Genomic DNA, 21,126 nt, shown 5'->3' with positions numbered 1-21,126 from the left:
CACCTGGGCTCCGGCTGTGCCCTCTCTGCCAGGGAGGCCGGGGAACCCGGGAGGTCCATCGGCTCCGACTTCTCCCTGCACCCGACACAGGAGGAGACGAGCGTCAGCCCACCGCCCAGCAAAGCCTGGCGTCCGGGGAGGTGAGCAGGCCGGGGCTTCTGTGGGTCACCAGCTCACGCCCCTGGCAGCAACTTGGCCCAGTCGGCTTCCAGCCTCCTTAGGAGCCTCAAGGGGCAGAGGGGGAGGGGACTATGGTTGGACAGACTCCTGTGGTTCCCAAGGTTTCCACCCTGGAGCCAGGAGGAAGCCTGTCCTGTGACCTGTGGCGGCGGGCAGGTGTCCTGGGGGTGGGTGTCCTCAGGACAGGCACGTCTTGCAGTCTGAGGAGTGGAGGCCGAGCCCAGATGGCACCAGGAAGAACCAGAGGGAGAGTGAGCCTGGGCCTGGCCTTGGAAGTCACTGCACGCGGACCTCCCCCCGAGTTACCATGGTTCCAGGGGACCGGGGCCGTGTGGCTGAGGGGGCCCCTGCCTGCTCCTGACTGGGACGGGTCAAGATCACGGATTCTCTGACCCCGAGAAAAGGCTCTTTCTTACCTTGGCGCCTGGTGGTCCGGCTATTCCAGGGTCCCCCTAGAGCGGGTGAAGGGGCTCTGTGAGCGTGGGTGTGGCAGCCTGCCCCCACAGTGGTGGCGTCCATGCTGCCTTCTCCTCCTCCAGGGCCAGCCCAGAGCGGAGGGTCCCAGGGACACCGGGCCAGCTGTGCAGGCAGCTAACACATGCAGCCTAGACTGTTCTGGAAGCTGCCCCATCAGTTTGCTCCAAGGAGCACTCCACCAGACGACTTCATTTTAAGGAAGTGAGTGTGTCTTTCTAAAATACAATCTTCTACCACAACCCAAAGTTCTAAAGCAAAGCAAAACACTCTAAAAGGAACATTCATCACAGGACCATAACACATCGCCTGGTGGGCCCTGTGCGCCCTTGAACCCGTGTGTCTGTGGGGAGCGTGGCGTGCCCTCCCAGCCTGGCCACCCATGGGGAGGGGTGGGGGCTGGTGTCCTCCAGGGACAGGGTGGGACAGCAGAGCCAAGCAGGGAGGTGGGGGGAGTCCCAGGGCGCCTCACCCCCCACCGCCCCAGAGCCTGGGAGGCGTGGCAGGGGCAGGTTCCTCTGTACCCCCGGGTTGGCAAGCCCCCTTCAGACGCATGAAGCCGGGGACCCTGCGGCTTTAGAAGGATGGGAGGAGTGCCCCCAACACGGAAGCTCGGGGTGGGTGGTGCCTGTTTCCCCGTGTTTCTCCCATCTCCCGCGGTGAACTCCTGCTACCCCTAGGCCCCGCTGAAACGGTAACTCCTAGATGGGGGGGGGGGGTGCGCTCACTGACCTTGACCCCCGGCAGGCCTGGTGGTCCCTGTGGGGCAGAGAAGGAACAGAGCCTGAGCCCCCGAAGGGAAGGTCTTCCTCCTACAGGAGCCAGGACCCCCCTGGGCAGCCCAGGAGCAGGGGTCTGTCCTCAGCACCACCTTTACCCCTCAGGCAGCACACAGGCCAGACGCGAGGGCAGGCGTGCCCGGTGCCTCCACAACCCGAATCTGCATCTTGTGTAACTGAAGCCTGCGTCCGAGCAGACAGAATGCTGCCCTCTGGCCCGTACAGGGCACTGGCTGGCTCGGCTTTGCTGTGACCCCCGGGGGTCTCTGTCACCTCCGAAGTCACGGAACAGCCCCGCTGATTCCTCCAGGGGTCAAGGGGCACTGGATCTGTGTACCCGGGTCCAGGGCCCGAGACCTCGCTGCCACCCCCCACCGGGTCCTCTCTGGTGCCCAGGCAGCTACCCGATGCGGCCAAAGGCTAGGATTTTTTGACACGTAAAAGGAAAAGCACGAAATTAAACTAGCAAAGCCACTCTAGGTACTCAGGGAAATAGTTTCTGCCCAAGAGAAAATTCTCACTAACGCTGCCCATTATAGAAACCTGTCCCCGCTGCTCACTCTCACCAGGCTGGGGGTCTGGGGCCGCGGCGGGCGCTGGCAGGAGGGTCCCCTGGGCATCCACCGGCCATGGCAGAGGCAGCGCCCCACCCCGGGACGTGTCCCCCAAGTCTGGTCCAAGTCCAGGGCTCGCGGGGGTGTCGGCTGCTTCAGCCAAACCCAGGCCCAACTGGTGCAGACGTTAACAGCAGAACGAGGTGGGATTTCACAGGAAGGTACCCATTTTTGTTTAGTTACAATTGCACTTAGGGCCAAAGTTTATTGCTTGCCCCAGTTAGAGCCGTAACGAGAACTCAAGCACTGCTATTTTCCAGAAAGATCCATCTTTTAGGGCTCATTCTGCCCCACGTCCATCTACCGGACCACCAACGGCACTTCCCCACATGGACGGTCCACTCCCTTCCAGAAGGCCTCCAGGGTGGACAGTGCCCAGGCATCAGCGGCCTTGCTGGTCCCCACCGGCGGGCTGGTCCCAGGGGCATCCCCTGCCCCGCGTGCACCTCCCCCCGAGAGCGGATCAAGCCGGCAAGGGCAGTACCTGTGGCCCGCCGGCTCCGTGAGCAGTTGACCAGAAGGGTCCCCCAGAGCCGTCCATGTCCTCCTGCGGGCAGCACACGAGGGGGACAGTTGGGTCTGCGTGTCTTACGGGAAGAGATCCCTCCCGGAGGCCAGCCGCTGGCCTGAGGCGGAGACTCAGCCACAGCTAAGCAGGGCAGGTTCCAAGGGCTGAGGTCGCCTGGAAGCGGCCATTCTCGGTCCTGGCATAAGAAGCGTCTGCCGGGTTGCAGGGACCCTGCTGGGGGCGGGGGGCGCCCCGTTCAGCCCTCCTCTGAGTTTAGGGGATTTTATTTTTGACCCGAGCACCAGCCGGGGGCCTGGCTGTCTCACGGTGTTGCTTGGAGCAGTCTTTCCCCAGCACGCCCAGGACAGGGGCCCTGGCATGACCACCTGTGCAACTGGGTGGCTGCTCCCCCACTGCCCCCGGTTCCACCTCGTGGCACCGTCCAGGTGGGGCTCAGACACGGGGCCGGGGAGAGTGCTAGCCCGTGGGGGGCGCCCAGGGGGGCACGGGGCTGCAGACTCGGCTTTCTGGGGGACGGGAGCAACCAGTACTCACAAACCCCGCGGCAAGTCCTGGTCCTGGAGGCCCGGGGGGCCCGGGGGGCCCTGGTGGTCCAGCTGGTCCGGGGGCTCCTACCAAGCCAGTCTCCCCAGGAGCGCCAGTGGGGCCAGGGTCCCCCTTGCTTCCCTGCGCAGGTGGAGAGACAGAAGTCGCTGCTTTCGGCCACCAGGGCGTCCACTAAACCCCGAGACAGCCACTGCATGCCGTGCCCACCTGCTTTCCCTCTGTGCTTTTTACAAATCTGGAAACCGGAGACAAACGGCGTTGCACAAAGCAAACCCAATAGCCCCTGTTTTTCCTCTGACTCTAGGAAACGGTTTTGTCCACTTTAAAAACGACACTACCGAGGGAGACCCACAGGCCCGCACACCGGAGATACTCCTTCCAGGTCTGGCGCAAGGTGCGCACAGAGCACGCTGTCCCCCGCGGCGGAGGAGGGGGTGGCGAGCTGTGGCAGGTGAGGGGGGGAGCCCCGGAGCAGCGATGGGGGAGCAGGAGGGCCCCCGAGAGCGGCCGAGGGGGGCCCAAGGACTGAGGAGGCCCGAGGGTCCTGGACACCAGCTTGCGAGCAGGGCAGGGAGGTGGGGACTCGACACAGGGAGGCCCCCCCGGGCAGAGGGCTGGGCTCCATGCAGGCTCAGCCCGGAGGCCGGGATCACCACCTGGCCCAGCCCCACCCAAGGCCACCTAACCTCATCTGCAGATGGAGGGACCACAGTCTCCTGCCTGTGAGGGGCACAGGCGCCCCTGGCCCACAGCAGGGCATATTACCCACGCACGCACGCACGCACGCACGCCCACCGGAAGGCCCCGGGCAGCGCTGACCACGCCCTCTCCCCAGGGGGCCTCCCCGGCCAGTTCCACTGCCTCCTCCGGCCCCTCGAGTGGGCTGGGGTCCCCTCACCGCTTCCCACAGGCATCGGATGCTGTCCTACGGGGGTTGGGCCCCGGCCCTCCGTGAGCTGCCCCTGAGGCTGGTGTTAACCCCTTTACGGTCTATTTAACAGACAGTCAGCAGTTTTGACTTATTGTCACCCACTTTATCCACGGGCTCATTTTAATAGAATCTTATATTTTACTTTCTGGGTTTTAACACTAGTGCCTTTTTATTATATTTAAACAACTCATCTAATGGTCAATCTTTGAAAGGCTTCTACGTAAATATCTGTGCCTAGAAAACTCCATCGGGGCTGATCTTTTGTATTTATTTTTTCCCAGTTTCCTACTCGGTTTACAACCAGGCTGTAGGATCTGGACCCCTCAGGCCAGCTCCTGACGGTTTTAAAGTTTGAGTCTCAATAGCCAGCTTCCCACTCGGGGTCTCATTCCCACAGCAGGTCTGACCTCAGCTTCAATGCTGAATTTTCCTGCAGTTGTAGCCCCTCATTTCAGGCCTCCCAGAAGGCCCTCAGTGCCCCCACGCTCATGCGTGTGTGTGCACGTGCGTGTGTGCATGATGTGTGCGTGCGTGTGTGCGCGCACATGCATGCTCGTGTATGCATGTGCGTGTGTGTGCATATGCACATGTGCATACGTGTGTGCACATGCAGGTGTGCATGATGTGTGCGTGCGTGTGTCCACTCACGTATGCATGTGGGTGTATGCGTGCATGCACGTGCGTGTGTGCATACGCATATGTGCGGATATGTGTGCACGCACGTGTGCATATGCATATGTGTGCGTATATGTGTGCGTGTGCATATGTGCATGTGTGCTCCTATGCACACGCTCCTCTCTGAACCCCACCCCATCCCTCAGAATCCGCATGACCTGTGTCCCGATCCCGTCCTCATCCTGGTCCTCCCTTCTGCCCCGCGGGGTTTGCCCAGCGCAGCCCCGGCCCACCAGCGGGCACTTCCCCTGGGGACCAGCCCCTTGACTTCCCGGGAAGTTTCCGGTGAGCGACCGCCCACCCAGTGCAGCTGAGAAGGGGCCTCCCCGGACCCGCTTCCTCATGGGATCCCACGGGGCCCCAGCAGCACCCCAGCCCCCAGCAGCCCAGTCCCTCCCCATGAAGCCCCCCCACTCGACGCTTTATCCGACAAGTTTTCACCGGGAGCTTGTATCCAAACACCAGGTCTCATTCCGCAGCAGCCAGAACTGGGTGGGAACCCTGGCCGGACCAAGGGGACGCCTCCCCAGGGCGGCTCCCACAGTGGACACCGGCTCCCTTGACTGTGGCCCAGCCCGCCCCGCACCCAGCTGCCCATCTCCACCCACCCCAGGTGCCTCCAGGGGCATCTCGTCTGTACCTTAGGTCCCGGGGCGCCCGCTTCGCCCTGCAGGGGAGAGAGAACAGTCGCTGAACCAGACCGCGTGCAGCCAGCGAGAGGAGAGCACACACTTGTGCTCATTCCGTCCTGACCCGAGAGGCCGCTGGTTTGCCAGTCACGCCGATCAAAGCCTGGCTTTCCTCGCTCGTGTCTGGGCAGCCGGGATCCCGTGTGCCGCTCCCGGAAGACACGCGTCTGAAACCCTGAGTGTCTCCTGGCCCTGGCACAGCGTGGGCTGCTCCCGCCACCTCCCTGTGTCAGACCTGGACAGAGGCTCCCGGGGGGCTGGGAGTGGCCGGCACCCCCACGAGAGCCCCTCTGGCTCGGCTGCTCCCCCAGTGAGAGGCCCTGAGCACCCGGGGTTCACGGAAAACGCGCCTCCTCCGCTCAGCCCCGAGCAGCCTGGCTCTCACAGAAAGTATCCCACGGAGGACGGCCTCGAAACCCCTCCTGGTTCATTCACCGTAAACGACGTGGAGCCACGGGCCCCGGTTGTAAGCAGAATGAAAGTTTGGGATGCAGTTTCCAAATCAAGCAAAGTGTCCCCACGACCCCAAACACCTAGTCCAGCTGTCATCAGAAACACTGATCACAGAGTCCCGAATTTTTACACGCTTCTCAGCGAACTCCAGACGCCCCAGGCCCCAGGCTCTCAGACCCTGATGACTTAGGCGGACGGTGGATGGTGGCCGTGCACGGGATGACAGGGCCACCTGCCTCCCCGTGGCCACCTTTGTGGCACTTCTCGTGCGGAAGGCCGCCCGGCCGCATCCCCATACCCATCGCTCTCCGGCCGGCACGCGGCACCGGGTCAGGCCCGCACAGACTTCTGGGGAAGTGACTTACGGGGCTGCCTTTCTGGCCAGTCTTTCCTGGTCCCCCGTCTCTTCCTGGAGGACCTGGCGGTCCCTGGGGGAGAGAAAAGCAGAGTGTGGGGCCAGATGGAATTCAGCCGCTGAAAAAGATTCACGGGGCAGCGGATGATTATCCGGGTGTGCACGCTTCCCCCAGGGTCAAGGACGCCGAGTGTCTCCCCTGACGGCTCACAGGAGAGCCTGCACATGGGCTACGGGGCGCAGCGGCTCCGCTCGGTTTCTATGTTTGTTCCATTTTCGTTGAGTTGATCGAATAGGGGAGGATGAGAAGGGCCCCCAGACCGTGAGTGAGGGGCTGGTCATTCAAACAGAGCCGGGCGCCATCCACGGGACGACGCCACGAGCGTGCGGATTGGACCTCCGGAGCGCGTCGTCCGGCGAACACGTTCCGTGCACCCGGTTCACGTGGCGCAACTCTGATAGCGACACGTGTGGGAACCTCCAGGCCGCGGGGCCCCCCCGGCGTCGGGAGCGGGGGGTGGCAGGGCTCTGAGCACCCCACGAGTGGTGAGTCCCAGACGCGGGCTCCTCACGGCCCCTGGGCCTGCAGGCAGGGCCCACTCCTGGAGACAGATTCTGGGAGGTCCACTGACCCGCCGGAGGCCCGGAGCTGAATGGCGCCGCAGGCCTCACCCAGTGGGTCGGCCACTCAGGCTCCTCCCCCCAGGGGCCCAGAGCCAGGAGCCGCCTCCCTGCGATGATCTGGGCAGGGGGGGTACGGGTGGGGACTGGTGTTCACCCCCCACCCCAGGCCAAGCCCGGAGGGGGTCAAGGGCAGGGAGGGGCAGGAGGCAGGCCTTACCGGGGCGCCAGGAAGCCCGGGGGCCCCGTCCCGCCCAGGCACTCCAGGAAGGCCTGCGGGGCCTGGGACGTCGGAGCTGTTCATCCCAAAGCGGCCTGGCTCTCCGGGCAGGCCTGGGACGCCGGGGGGCCCCGGGGGGCCAGGGAAGCCTCTCGGGCCCTGGATACAGAGAAACGCAGGATGGTTGTGGCACGCGGCACCCGCTGAGGGACGGCCCTGACCCCCACCCCCACTTGGGCACCACCACCACCACCACCACCACCACAGGGTCCACATGCCCAGGACACTCACTCGGAGACTCTCCAGGTCACCGCCGAACCCGGACCCCTCCATGTCAATGAAGGTCTGAGGGAAGGAGCCCACGGACATGTCACTGGGGGCCCAGGTCCTTCCACCCGGCCCTCCCCTCGCCCAAGGCCAGCGGGGTGGGGGCTCGACCCGGCAGGATGCTCATCTCGAGCACTGCCCACAGCCCACAGCCCACAGCTGGGAGGTTTACAGCGAGAAGCCGTAAGCAGGTAGTGGACGCGCCCGCTGAACAAAAGGAGGCAGAGCCGGGCAGGAGGACAGCCCTGCGGCCCCAACACCCTGTGGCCCAGCAGACAGGGCTGACTCCCGGGCCTGGACACCCTCCCGGAAGGCCGGTCTGGGTCCAAAGAAGGAGGCGTCAGGAAGCCAAGCGAGGTGTGGAGGGTCCCTCCTGGGGCAGCAGGCGGCCCCCCTGCTGGAAGAGGCTGCGGCCGGGACTTACCAGCCTGTCATGTCTGAAGGAGGGTCCTGGTGGCCCCGGAGGCCCTTGGGGTCCTGGGGGTCCTCTTGGCCCGACCCCAGGGTCCCCCTGGGGATGTAAGACACCAGTTACATCAGGGCGTACGGCCCTCATTGCGGTCAGGGCTTGAGAGCGTAACGCACACGAACGGAGACCCAGACAGCTGAGACTCTCACCTTCTCACCCTTGGGGCCCATGTCTCCTGGGGTCCCGGGGAAGCCCTGTGGCCCAGGGTCACCCTGGAAGACAAAGACCATCATCTCGGTCAGGGAGAAGGCCCCTCTGTGCTGTCACCACCCGTCCCGCCCAAGACACATGGCCGGGGCAGACAGCCAAGCCATCGAGGGGTTGACAGAGGGCATCCGTGCAGGACTCAAGGCAGACACTGCCCACTGGGGATCTGACCTGAGGGGCCACGTGGACCTTTCTACACAAATGTGACCTGCGACTTCCCATGGACATCCTCACCAGACACTGGCGCTCTGCCCCATACATGCCTGTGCCTGTCCCGTATATGTGTGTGCCTGCCCCGTACGTGTGTGTGCCTGCCCCGTACGTGTGTGTGTACCTGTCCCATACACTCGTGTGCCTGCATTGGGTGCTGTGGACAGAGTGCCTGCACATTTGCCCCTGGTGGGTGCAGGAGGCTTCTGTGTGCTGGAACATCCACGTTCACTGTGGGGCCTGTCAGATTACAGATTCCTGTGCGTTCACCCAGAGCAAGCTGTCCCTGGAGTCCTTTGGGTCCCGGACGCCCCAGGCCCTGCCCGGCCGAGCACTGGCTGATTTCCTCAGGCGCCACCGGTATTCCCGCAAGTGACTCCACCACCAGGTTAAGTAGGGACTGTCTGGGGTCAGTAGGAAATATCCCTTTCTGCCCCCTCGAATGTTTTCAAGAGGGGTGTGCGGTTACTCAGCGGCCTGTCCCCATGACCACTTGTCGGGGCGTCATGTCCCGTATCTCAGTTGGCAACTTTCTTGCGCTGTGTTACCGTGCTTCTGGGAAATAGCATTTGTTGATTTTTAAAAATCCATAGTTTTCAAGATAGAAGCTCCCATCTGTTGTGACTGCTGGTTGGTCTGCATGGACCCTGCCCCTTCACCCCCCGCCCAGCTACAGGCTGCACCCCTCCCCAACCCACAAACACGCTTCCTGTTTCTTTGTTATGTGTTTTTCCCTCTAAGAATCTGGAAGCTACACCTTTTATTTCTCCCCTTTCCTTTTTTTTTCTGGTAGTTAGCCTAAACTTCTCAATACGTACACATAACTTAGTATTTTTCTATCAACAGACTTCTATTTTCTCAACCAAAGTGAAGTTGCATTCAAAGCTAAGTGCATTGGCACTGAGTTTACAGAGTGCCACGGGGTAAAGAAGCCCGAGGGTCTCACACAAATGTCACAGATGGGACCTGGCTGTGAAAGAAAAGTGAACTTACAGGTTTCCCGTCTTCACCAGGATCGCCCTGGAACATGCAGGAGAACCGTTAGTGACAGAGAATTATACCCCGTCCCCACCCTGATCTGAACACGGAAACGGAGACGCACTCCAGGCCCCCCGAACGGTGGCGTGTGAGTGTGGAGAGCCTCCCTCCCAGTGCACCGCGGGCTGGCCCTGCGGGGCCTCGCTGGCCACCCCCGGCCACCCTCTTCCCTGACTGCCCCCACCTTGCTAACCAGCCTTCCGACTTGACCGCCCCCGGCCTCGCTAACTGCCCCCCTCCCTGACTGCCCCCTGACATCCTAATTGCCCCCTGCCTTGCTGACCACCCCTCCTCCCTGACCACCCCCCCTTGCTGACCACCCCTCACCTCCCTGATCTCCCCCCCTGCCTTGCTGACCGCCCTCTGTCTCCCGAGGAGAGAGGAAGCAGCCTCAGGTCAGGGCCACCCCAAGGTCTCCATCGGGGACCGGCTGCTCAGCCGCCTTAGGCCCACCTCCCCCTCCTGTCCAAGCCCCTCCCCCCGGCCCAACCCAGGGAAGACAGACTCACCGGCTCACCGTCCTTTCCAGGAGCACCGTCCTTCCCCGGTGGCCCTGGGGGGCCCGGGGGGCCCTGTGGCCCGGGTACAGGCTGTGCATCGGGGCTCTGTACTGCAGAGCCTGCAGGACCCTGGGGACGAAGAGGAGAGGGCACAGGCTGGGGGGCCGCGGCTGCACCCTCCTGAGTCTCAGGCTGGGCTATGTATCACAGGGGACGTGCAGAGTGGACATGACAGGCATGGGACGCACAGTGGGCCCTGCCCGGTCATCCCTGCCACGTGCTCCCTCCCGGGGCTGCGGGTGCAGGAGGAGCACAGAGGAAGGGGTGCGGCAGCTGGAGCTGCATCCGGGTGCCCTGGGGTCAGGGAGGGGCCTCACCTCTTCCGGGCCGCCCCCAGGGCTCCGAACGCTCCATGCGGTGACGGTGTCTGAGCCGGGGAGGGTCCAAGCTGGGGGAGGCAGAGGCAGCCGTCATACCCGTCATACCCGGGAGCACGGCCCAGGCTCCACTCTGGGCTCCCCGCCCCGGACCCAGGCTGCGTGCGGCTCCAGGATGCAGTCCCCCCACCACGCACACACACGCGCACACACTCTCATGCGCATGCTCACATACATGCACACACACACATTCACATACATGCACTCACATGCACGTGCACACACGCAATGCATGCACACGCAAACACACATCATTTCTTCTCTTGCTGAACCACGGAAGTTTGTTGCATCTGTCACAACCCTCACCCCCAATGCCACACGCCTCCTAAGAGCTGAGAGTGAGGATGTTTTCTGACAACCAGGCAGTTACACTTAGGATGTTTCAGGCTGTTGCCTGCGGTGACTGAACACGCGGCCCAGATTCAAGTGTCTGCACTGGCCCCGCGATGTCCTTGGAAGCTTCCTTCTGGGGATGGTTGACGGTGGAGGCTCCAGACCCCAGGAAGAATGGGCCGAGTCTGGCCTAATCAGCCCTTGGCCTGCCCTGCAGGGCCCCAGAGCTGCAGACGGGGCCCAGAGCTCTGGGGCAGCCACCGCACAGACAAGGAGCCACAGGGCACAGATGCCTGAGGCATGGGCCGTTGGCTCGCCCTGGCCAGCCCAGGACGGTCAGGATGGGCACCTTCCCCTTGTGGGGTGAACTAAGGCTGCTCCCCCAAACCTTCCTCCAAGGGGGTCGGCCCACCCAGTTAGACTGCAGGGACTCACGCCGCTCCTGAGGCCCGTTTCCTGAGGGGACTTGGGGGGAACCACTGCCCCCTTGGTGGGTGTGCTGGGCCCTCTGACGGCGCGGCGGGCTGGGGGCGGGGACTGCACGGGATCTGAGGCCCCTTAGCTGAACATGGACCGATGTGCAGACTGTTCGGGGCCTTGCCAGCCTCCCCGCCGGCACAGAAGAAATCGGAGCCACGTCCACGCCCTTGACCACGACCCTGCCAGAGCCTCTTGGATGCCCCTGGGCCCAGCAGCCAGACCACGCCCACTGAGGACCTAGGGAGAGTCCCAGGTCGGTGCGGGAGGGCAGCCCGGCCCCAGCCCCGTGGCGGCCAGCATCGGGTGCACACCTCTCGGGCCCGTATTCCAAATGCAGCATGATTTAAGGCAAACTTAAAACCTCTGCCTCAGTGAACATTTAAACGGCAAAAACCTTGCTAAGAGAAAGCAAAGGAAGAAGCCTTTTCGGAAGACTCCGTTCAGTGTCTGTGCCTTCCGAGGACTGGTTTACAGAGCCAGAGACGCTCCGGTCGGCGCTCCGGCTGGCTCTTCGCGCAGAGCCACCGACAAACCGGGTCCGCGGTGTGCAAGGACGCGGAAAATCACAGCAGCATCACAAAGGGACAGCAGGTGTGGAGGGCTGGCACGGTGTCATCCCAGACTTGTTACAAAGCCACAGCAACGGGACTGCTGTGAGGACAGACCCATGGAGCAGAGTCCAGAAATAGTCTCACACGTACACGGATGGCTGATTTCCGACCAAGGCACACGTGCGGCTCGGCGGGAGGAAAGACCGTCTTTCCGGTAAGTGGCTCCGAACAGACAGCCGTGCTTCATTCCACACAGAAACCTAACTCAAAGCGGGTCACAGGACCAAATGCAAAACCCAAAACCATAACACGACCAGACACATCAGAAAGCCCCTGGGACCGTGGGCAGGGAGACTTTCTAGCTCTGACACCAGAAGCGAGATCCACACGTGAACGAACTGATAAATTGAGTTTCATCCAAATTAAAAACCAATCTGTTCTGCTTTCGTACAGACGCTATTAACAAAATGGAAAGATAAGCCACAGACTGAAAAAATATTTGCAAAACACACACCCGACAAAGGAGTCCCATCCAGAACATAAAGAACTCTCAAAAGTCAGTAACTGGGAAACAGCCGCTAAGATTTGAACACATGCTTTACTGAAAACAACGCACAAAGGGCAGGCAAGATCAGCACGTGGAAAGATGCCCCACGTCATCAGTCATCAGGGGGCGGCTAATCACACGGCCTCGAGCCGCCCTGTGCACCTGCCGGGACTCTGGCAATGGCACGTGGCCATGCCCAGCGCCGCCCGGAACTGCGGGGAAAGGTCGTCTGCGGCAGCATCTTCGATAGTCAAACACACACCTGTCCTGTGGCCCAGCCATTCTACCCAAGGTGTCGAGCGGAGACACAGCAGCAGGTGTCCCTACAGAGGCTTCCCCTGGAGCCCCACAGCACCTTTAGCTGTGACAGCCCCCAGCTGGAAATGACACAAAGGTCCACTGGCAGGTGAGTGGACAGCCAACTTCGGGTCCTTCCACACGGTGAAACAGCGCCCGAACCAACAGTGCAAAATCACACCTTGCTGAGCGTCAGCACAACGGTGCTGAGCGGATGAATCCAGACAGGAAGGCAGAGAGCGTATGGTTCCACGTACGGAACCTTCCAGAAAACACCAGCATCTGCAGCAACAGAAGGCAGATCAGGGGCACCTGGGAGGGGTGTGGGGAGTAGGAGGGAGGGACCGCAAAGTGCATAACGCGTATCTGGGGCTGGTGGATGCGGTCATGCCCTGATCGTGACGCTTTCACGGGTGGACACACAGGTCAAAACTTATCAGGTTGCGTGTTTCAAATTTCAAATAAATGCAGTTTACTGTATGCTGATTACACTAAAAACAAAAACAAAAAGTGACCCCAGGCCCATCAGGCCTCCCCCCACGGGGTCCTGGGTCAGCCCTGGGCTGGGGTCCCGGGCCACGGAGCACAGTGGGCTGACCCTGGGACCCTGATGGGGCCCGAATCCCTCACTCAGGACCCTGAGGTCATCCAGCATGGCTGGGCCCCGGGGAAGCACGTCTGTGACAAATGCCGTAACTAGGTCCTTGGAGAAAGGGCACCCAGAACGGGGGCCGTGGGGCCCTGGGGGACCGATGCCAAGTCTCTCCCTATTTTTTGTTTCTAAGTTTCGGAGGCAGCAACGGGCATGTATTATTTCGGTAATTTTTCAAAAGCAGTAAATGGTTTTCTCTAAAATAAAAACAAATGTCCGCATACTATTCTACAGCCTTGACGGAAGCATGGAAGGCAGAGCCCTGAGGAGGTCTCCTGAGCTCGCCGGCCCCCGGTGATCCTGTCGGACGCTAATCTGGGCGCTGCTGTGAAGGCCCCCCCGCAGGTGTCGCAGGTTACTGAACAGCCGTCGTGCAGGTAGGGAGATCATCCTGGATTACTGGGGTACAACCCGTTAACCACACGAGGCCCCGGAGCAGAAGAGGCGGGAGAGGAGAGGCAGGAGGGGGCGTCTGGGACGTGCAGAGCACGAGAAGGACTCCACCTGCCGTGGCTGGCTCTGGAGCGGCCAGGAACAGAGGGGCGTGGGTGGCCCGAGAACGTGAGACCCGTCGCTGGCCGACAGCAGTGAGGACCGGGAGCCTCCGTCCCACGGCTGCAGGGAACTGGATTCTGCTGCCAACCTGAGCGGGCGGGGAGCCCATCCCCCGCGGGGCCTGCAGGAGAGGACACGGCCCTCGGGACGCGAGGTGAGACACGAGCGCCCTCCCAGCGGCCAGATGTGTGGCCGTCTGCTGGCAGCGACAGATGGCTGACGCGTTGACACTCCATTTTCAGTGGCCCGGCCACGGGCAGGTCCACACCGCACCCCCCGGAGCAGCAGACCCCCAAGGCCACCGGGAAGCATCCTTGACCCCAAATGCCGACCCACAGCATTCCACGATTCATCGGACAACTCGTACGATGATTTGTCATCCTTCAAAACCAAATCTCAGGTCCTCTTGGCGAGCCTGCAGCACAGGACGCCCGACGGACCCACCAGCACAAGAATGCCGGGAATGAGACACGGAAGGAAAGGCCACGCAGCGGTCCTGCCCTGACTCTCCTGCGGCCACGAGGGGGCGGGCGGGTGCTGACCGCTCCCCAGTCTGGGCGCATTTGTGATGGCAGGGAGCCCCTCGCCGGCATGCACACGACTGACACACGTGTGCCACTGACACACACACACCACCCAACCACACGCCGCTGACACGCCCAAACTGACACGCACATCCCATCAGTAAACAGTTCTACCTCCCAACGAAGACATCGTGGTTTCTTCCTCAATTTCTTCAGTTCTGGAATCTTCCACATTCCTGCCTTCAGCCAAGGGCGGAGAAGTGACTGGTGGAGCCTCAGGGAGGCTGGGCTTTGGGGACAGACCCTGGCAAGGTGAGAGGGGAAGACAAATCCATTATGTGGCAGACGCGGATGTGCCATGGCAGGTGCTGGGTTATGACACGTGTGGTCTGTAAGACAGGATCTGCGTGGATTCTTGAAGAAGCTCCGGGACTCCCCACAGCTTCTTCCTCCGAAACAGCCGTGGGGATGGGGTCCCGGCCCTGCGAGCCCTCGGATGCCCCAGCCTGCAGGTCCCCCTGTGCGGTAGGGACGCACCAGCACTCACTGTGCTGGCCCAGGGCCCCGAGACAGCCCCGAGGGGACACTCCCCGAGGTCAGGACCCGCCCGGTGAGGGCAGCCGGAGGCCTTCAGAGGAAGGGAGCCTCCGGCATTTCACGGCACAGACGGCATGTGGCGCGACCTGTCCTCGGCAGGGGTCACGACCGGGGGACTCCACGGCCAGGGCCGGGTGACTTGCACCCACCCTTGAGGAAGCAAGACCGGCTCTGCTCTGAAAACGCCTCTTCCTGGTCCCCAGAGGCACCCGGGAGCCTCAAGGACGTGGGCACAAGCTGACGTTCAAACACACAGTCAAGATGCTTCCTGCAACTGTCCGCCCCACGTCTGGCAGGAGCTCCCTGGTGACACCGTGCGGGTCAAGGCACTCGGGGACCGGCGTGCCCACGAGGCCGGAGGGCTGGGGGGCCCGGAGCTGGACATCAGGCCTCCCCCGAGGCCCCAGCCACACATGCGGGAAGGCCCCCTGGGACCCGTGAGCCCCGGCTGGCCCCCCCGACATCCCTGCGCCACTGAGCGCGAGAGGGTGGAGAACACGGAGAGCCGGCAGGGGAGCCCCTGCAGGCTGCTCGTGCCCTGGCCCGGCCCGCCCACCCCGCACAGGCTGTGGCCCAGTTCCTCTGCCGTCACCCTAAGCAGCCGGCCGGCCGGATTTCCCCAGGGGAGCCTGGCCAGGTGTGGGTTCCCAGTTCAAGTACTGCCGACCGTGGGGCGGATCCGCCCCCGGGGCCGGCCGCTCGTCTAGCCCGCTGAGACGGGACGCAGAGCTTCGGCACTTCCCGCCGTGGCCCCGGCACTGCTCGGATACGTTTCCACGGGGTCTCTGTGCTCCCAAAGCAACGGTTTGCCCCCAGGCACCCTGGTAGGGACAGGAGCTCGGTGGGTGAAGGGGCGAGCGCCCAAATCCAACCCGCGTCTGTGGGGACGCACAGCCCGTCTGACCCGGGCACTGCCGTCGGGCACCGCGCACCGACGCCTGCTGTGAGCGGGGCCCTGCTGGGCGCGCCTCCTAGGACTGCTCCGGCCGGCGCGGGGCCAGGGGGTCCCCAGCACCCCCTGTGTGGGTGGAGCTCAGCACTCTGCCTGTCCTCGATGTCCTTGGGCCCCTCGATGCCCAAGCCCCGGGCCGGCAGGAGCGGAGGGCACAACGCTGTGGTGCAAATGCAAACAAGCCGCCTTTCCCCCTCCCGCTCGCTGTTTTGGGTGTCGGGACCTGGGCGAGCTCAGACTTGGCCTCCAGAAACCTCCTCGCTGTAAGGCCCGCCCACCCTCCCTTTGTGTCTGAGCTACAAACCCGCTAGTACTCCGCGGCCCCTCCAAGCTAACGGGGAGGCGTAAACAGAACATCAACGTCACCCCAGAGATCCAACGAGGGGTTAGACTCAGAAACCGAATTTTAAATCCCCGGTGACAGGAGTAAGAGGGCGCGTTCCCGTGTCCCCCTGGGAACGTGTCCTCAGGTCGCAGGGAGCCCCTGGAGTCCCCCATGCGTGTGCACCCGTGTGCTCGCACAGCCTGTCGGGACAGGGTCCCCCTAGGACTCACGGAACTCACCGACTGCTCCCTGAGAAGCTCCCGGTTCTCCTCCAGCCCGCTCCCGAAGTCTCCAGACACCTGACAGTCGCAGGAAAGAAGGAGCCGGTGACCGAACCCCGTCCCTGGGTGGCGTCAGCGGGCACGCTGATCAGAGCAACTAGGACGCCCCTCTGGGAAACGGTGCGGCCGCCGGCCACACACACGGAACCGTGAAGAAACACGCTCCTTCCTTCTGCCTCGTCATCCCGCTCCTGGGACACTGTCCCGGGAAACAGCCAGAGGAGAGAGGCCCCGCGGAGGGGGCTCCGGGCACGGATTTGTCAACTCAAAGGCCACACCGGGGGACGGCCTCACAGAGCTGAATGAGGTGGCCTGCGGCCACAGGAAACGTGAGCCATCATATCGTCCCTGCCCTGGTCACTGCACGTGCCTGACGACCTCGTTCTGTTCACAACCGTGCGGTCACTGGGGGCATTTTTGAGATCTGGATTCTCCCTGGGAACACGGACTTTCCTCCCCTTCTGTCCCTCACACGCCCTGGGAAGTGGATCTTCTTAGGTCCCATGCACACACGCTCTCTCACACATACACATGCACACGTGTGCTCTCAGACAGACGTGTACATGCACACATGCTCTCACACAGGCACGCACACATGCTCTCTCCTCATACAGGTGTGTGCACGCAGTCTCTCACGTAGGCACGTACACACACTCTCTCACACGTGCACACAATGCTCTCTAATACAGGCGTGTGCACGCACACATGCTCTCTCACAAAGGCACACGCATGCACGTGTTTCCTCATACAGGTGTGTGCACGCACAGTCACTCACGTACACACACCCATACACACATGCACACACATATGCTCTCTCACAGGCACACACATGCTCTCAAACATGCACACACACTCTCATACAGGCACGTGCACACACACACGGTCTCTCACAAATGCATGTGCACGCACAAACAGGCATGTGCATGCACAGTCTCTCATTCACGCCTGCACACACACATGCTCTCTCACACATGTACACACATATGCTCTCTCTCCCAGGCATGCATGCACGCACACTCATACATGCACGCACACTCTCACACAGGCACACATGCTCTCAACATATGTATGCACACAGACGCTCTCTCATACATGCATACACGCTTTCTCACAAGCATGTGCACACACACACACTCTCACACATGCACACACAGTCTGTCACAGGCACACACGCACACCCTCTCACACATGCACCCTCACACATACGCTTCCACACGTGCATGCACACACACATGCTGTCTCACGCAGACGCATGTGCACATTTTGGCCAAGGTGACCGTCATCAACCGTATAACCCAACCGGCTACTCTAGGGATGCTTTTAACACTTACTCCATGTTTGGTATGTGTTTTTACGTGGAAAGTTCTAGGCAGGGAACGAATGCTCTTTCTGATGTTACGGGTAAATGAAAATGTCCCAGGTTCTTGGTACCCAAATGACATCCTTCAAAGGAGGATGTCCTACCACTTTGGGGTCCCCAGTCCCCACCAACCCTGGGCCCTCCGCCCGTGGTGGGGGGCGAAGCAGGGTGGGGCAGGGGGAGGGAGCTCCGTGGAGCCCGGCCACGGCAGCGACTCACCCCACCGCTGTCCTCGTCGTCCTCCTCCAGACAGTGCAGGGGGCTCACCCGGGGGTCTCCGCGCACCCTCAGCTCCGCGATCCTTCCCTAAAGGCAGAGGGAGAGAGCCGTCACCGTAGGCCCCGAGGCAGTCGGCACGGCCACGCCGGCACCAGGCTCGGAGCCTGGCGCTGCTGAGGATCTCAGCGGGGTCACGGAGCCGACCGAGGTCCAGGACGAGGCCATCTTGGAGACAGGAGGGCCCTCGGGTCGCTCCCACTGGGGCTCCAAAGGCACTTGCGTGAGGGGACGGGGAACGGAGGCCGCTCTCCCGGTCAGTGCCACGTGAGGCAGGGTCGCCAGCGCAGACGTGGAGGGACGGGGCCTCGGGGAGGCGGTGACGGGGACGGGAGAGCCGCGCGTGGTCCCGGCTATTTCGGGGACCGGCAGAGCCCATGACTGAAAAGCAGCAGGCAAGACTGAAGAAGCCCCAGGGCGTGAGCAGCGCGGCCCAGCGGAGTCCATGTGGCGCTCGCTGACTTTCGAGCCCTGAATCGGCTCAGCTGAGACCTCGCCCTCAAGCACGAGAGGCCACCGGGGCCGCTTTCTAAAAGGTTTCCCTGCCTGGAAACGGTGAGTGTCCACACATGTGGTTTCTAGTATTTTCTTTGTTTTTTACTCAGCATTTAACCCACTGGGATTTTCTCCGGCGCCTTTTTCCCAAGTAGAAACCACACTTGGTCAATCCTGAGACGTAATGGAAGGGCCTGGGTCAGGGGTCGGCAGAGCTTCTCCGTAAAGGGCCAGTCTGGGGAGTCTGTGCTGCCTGGTGCGCGCCCGCTCGGCATCGGCCACAGCCAGCACGTGAAGGGCCGAGCGCGGCTGTTCCGAGTGTTACCGACACCAAAATGTCATCGTGTCATTTCCACGTCGCAAGTCTCCTTCCGATTCGCCCATTTCAATGTGTCAAACAAAGCCTTTCTCACCTGCACAGAATAGGCGATGCCAGACGGGTCCACAGGCCACGTGCTGACTCACCTCGGTTGTTCTGTTTATTCCTCCAAATCACCTTCAGGCTCCCTCCATCACGTGACCCCTCGATTCCCTGACCTTCGTGCTCCACACCAGCAAGGAGCACGTGACAGCAAACCAACAACACCCCAGTGGGTCCCCAGATGAGCCCTGCTTGAGGGCTCCACTTGCTTTCCAAGGCCGCCTCCTCCAGGAAGCACTCTCGGATCTCTACCCAGGGCTGTGAGCACCTCAGGGGCCAGTCCTGCCAGACTCCGTACTCCCGGCTCCACTCCCCAACTGCCGACAGTGAGACCTGTGGGGCCGTGTCCCACCTCCGTGTGTGGCTATGTGTGCGTGCCCATGTGTGTGCATGTATGTGCTGTGTGGGTGTGTGCTTACACGCATGTGTGTGCACCTGCCCTGTGCTTACGCACACGTGCCCTTGCACACACGTGCTCATTCAGGCACATGCACCTGCTCCTAGGAGGCCAGTGAGGGCGGTCGGGCCCAGGCGGGACTTGGGTGGAGGGAGACCCTCGGCCCCAGTTACTGCGAGGTCCTCGTTTTCCCAACGTGCAGGGGAAGGAGGCAGCTGAGGAGGCGGGCGGGGAGCAGTCGGGACGCGGGTGGGTGATCTGTGCTCTGTGCACACACGCGGTGTCCTCCTTTGCAGGTATGCACGAAAGAGCCGCCATCATGGGCAGCTGGTATGACTCAGGGCCACCAGAGCAGCCACCGGCTCACAAGCTGACGTGGGGTGCGCCAAGTGGCAGAGGGTCACTTCCTGCAGCTGGGCTGACTTCGGAAGGCGGTGAAAACGTGGCCGTGGGCAGGACCACGTACCTCATCCTCACTGTTCTCCCACCAGCCACAGCGTGTTCTGGAAGACCAGAGGCAGGAGCTGCCCGTGGCTCTGCGGACAAAGCCCAGAAGGAAGCCGCCCTGGTTCTCAGTTGGACTCAGGATGGTCATCAGTTCCAGAAGGTTCTTCCGGGCACCCGGGAGAGGACCAGCACGTGCCGAGTGATGTCCAGGCCTCGTGGCGCTCCGAGGCAAGCTGACAGACGGTGGCCGGACCATGGGGCTGAGGGAGCCGGGGGCAGGGTTGCTGTCCACGGGCCTGTCCCCAGGCTGCTAGGTGGCCTCACTGGGGGAGGGTGGTGGTGGCATCCTTCCGGAAGCGTGGAGCCGAGAACTCCAGCTCTTTAAGGAAGAAGGTGACCCGGCACAGAGAGCATGGTCTCAGGGGCCAGAGATGTTTCAACCACGCCAACAGTGGTCTGTGTCTAACCCTGAACCCAGCAGGCCACCCCCACCGCAGCCACTGCTGCCCCTTCAGACCCGGAGTCACCCTCGCCGGTCCCTGCCTCCTCCTGCCGCCGTCGCCCAGGCGCAATGCCGCCCTGCAGCGTCCCGGCAAAGTGCAAGGTCAGAGTGGGGCCCAGCCTTCCTCACAGTGGTCACCGGGGAACTCACTGCAGAGCCATCGGCGGGACTCAGGGACGGCCTGCCCGACCGCGTGGCACAACTATTGAGAGCTCCTCCCTGTGGACCGTGGCGGGGGGAGGAGGGGCAGCACAGGGACTGGCCGCAGGCAGGTCCCCGGAGCTGGGCCCGGGGCGAGAGGAAGTCGCGCCCGGGTGCAGGGAGTCAGCTACGGACAGTGCTTGGTATATCTGAGGGACAAGTGTCCCTCCCTTCAAATTCTTGGACGGTCCAACCACCACGGAGGGTGGCCAAGCCACGCGGGAGAGGTGTGTGAGCGCGTGTCAGAGCTTTGTGTGGATGGGTTATGCGTGAGCACGTGCGTGCGTGTGAACGTACACGTGTGCGTGTGAGCAGATGTGTGCATGCAGCGACAGCACGTGAGAGAGCGTGTGCCAATGTGAGGCGTGTGCACAAGGGTGTGAGAGCAGGCGTGTGCCCGTGTGCATGAACGTGTGCACATATGTGTGCATGCAGTGAGAGCATCGTACGAGAGCACGCGTGTGCATGTAAACACGTGTGCGGGTGTGGTGAGAGAGGGGTGTGCACGTGAGCACAAGTGTGCAGACCAGGAGCAGGGAGCATTGCAGCGAGGCCCCTGTCCATCCACACACACAGGTGCCCTCCACCAGCCAGGTTCCTGGGGGCACCATCGCCCACGGGAAATCTGGGCCGTCCTGTAAAAATGCAGGGGTCAGGTCAGAGGTCAGCACTGGCATCG

General features: G+C 62.3%; 1 protein-coding gene and 2 long non-coding RNA genes across 7 annotated transcripts in view; 2 read left to right on the top strand and 1 right to left on the bottom strand.

The window, feature by feature from the left end:
- COL18A1 (collagen type XVIII alpha 1 chain) overlaps positions 1-21,126 on the bottom strand; it is a 51,847-nt gene that overhangs the window by 14,288 nt on the left and 16,433 nt on the right. For all 4 annotated transcript variants that reach the window (XM_086676163.1, XM_086676164.1, XM_086676165.1 and 1 more), the window contains exons 3-19: positions 17,928-18,014; positions 16,307-16,366; positions 14,368-14,497; positions 10,195-10,265; positions 9,827-9,946; positions 9,273-9,299; positions 8,012-8,074; positions 7,818-7,904; positions 7,358-7,411; positions 7,067-7,225; positions 6,236-6,298; positions 5,369-5,395; positions 3,111-3,242; positions 2,532-2,594; positions 1,387-1,413; positions 597-632; positions 4-75 (exon numbers count right to left, since the gene is read on the bottom strand). In XM_086676163.1, the coding sequence (XP_086532289.1) occupies positions 4-75; positions 597-632; positions 1,387-1,413; positions 2,532-2,594; positions 3,111-3,242; positions 5,369-5,395; positions 6,236-6,298; positions 7,067-7,225; positions 7,358-7,411; positions 7,818-7,904; positions 8,012-8,074; positions 9,273-9,299; positions 9,827-9,946; positions 10,195-10,265; positions 14,368-14,497; positions 16,307-16,366; positions 17,928-18,014 (1,278 nt within the window). The remainder of the gene's footprint in view (positions 1-3; positions 76-596; positions 633-1,386; positions 1,414-2,531; positions 2,595-3,110; positions 3,243-5,368; positions 5,396-6,235; positions 6,299-7,066; positions 7,226-7,357; positions 7,412-7,817; positions 7,905-8,011; positions 8,075-9,272; positions 9,300-9,826; positions 9,947-10,194; positions 10,266-14,367; positions 14,498-16,306; positions 16,367-17,927; positions 18,015-21,126) is intronic.
- LOC147577675 (uncharacterized) lies at positions 4-896 on the top strand. Its single transcript, XR_015240527.1, has 2 exons — positions 4-140; positions 720-896. It is a non-coding gene; the product is annotated as an uncharacterized LOC147577675 (long non-coding RNA).
- On the top strand, positions 3,236-5,875 carry LOC147577674 (uncharacterized). Of its 2 annotated transcripts, none has more exons than XR_015240525.1 (2): positions 3,236-3,516; positions 4,875-5,875. It is a non-coding gene; the product is annotated as an uncharacterized LOC147577674 (long non-coding RNA). The 2 variants fall into 2 exon arrangements; XR_015240526.1 differs by lacking the exon at positions 4,875-5,875 and adding an exon at positions 3,820-4,300.

This window comes from Puma concolor, chromosome C2, assembly GCF_028749965.1.
Source record: "Puma concolor isolate L17-30 chromosome C2, mPumCon1.1.hap2, whole genome shotgun sequence".
NCBI classification, from domain to species: Eukaryota; Metazoa; Chordata; class Mammalia; order Carnivora; family Felidae; genus Puma; species Puma concolor.
Note: the sequence above shows the minus strand (reverse complement) of the source record. Positions and strands in the feature narration are given on the sequence as shown.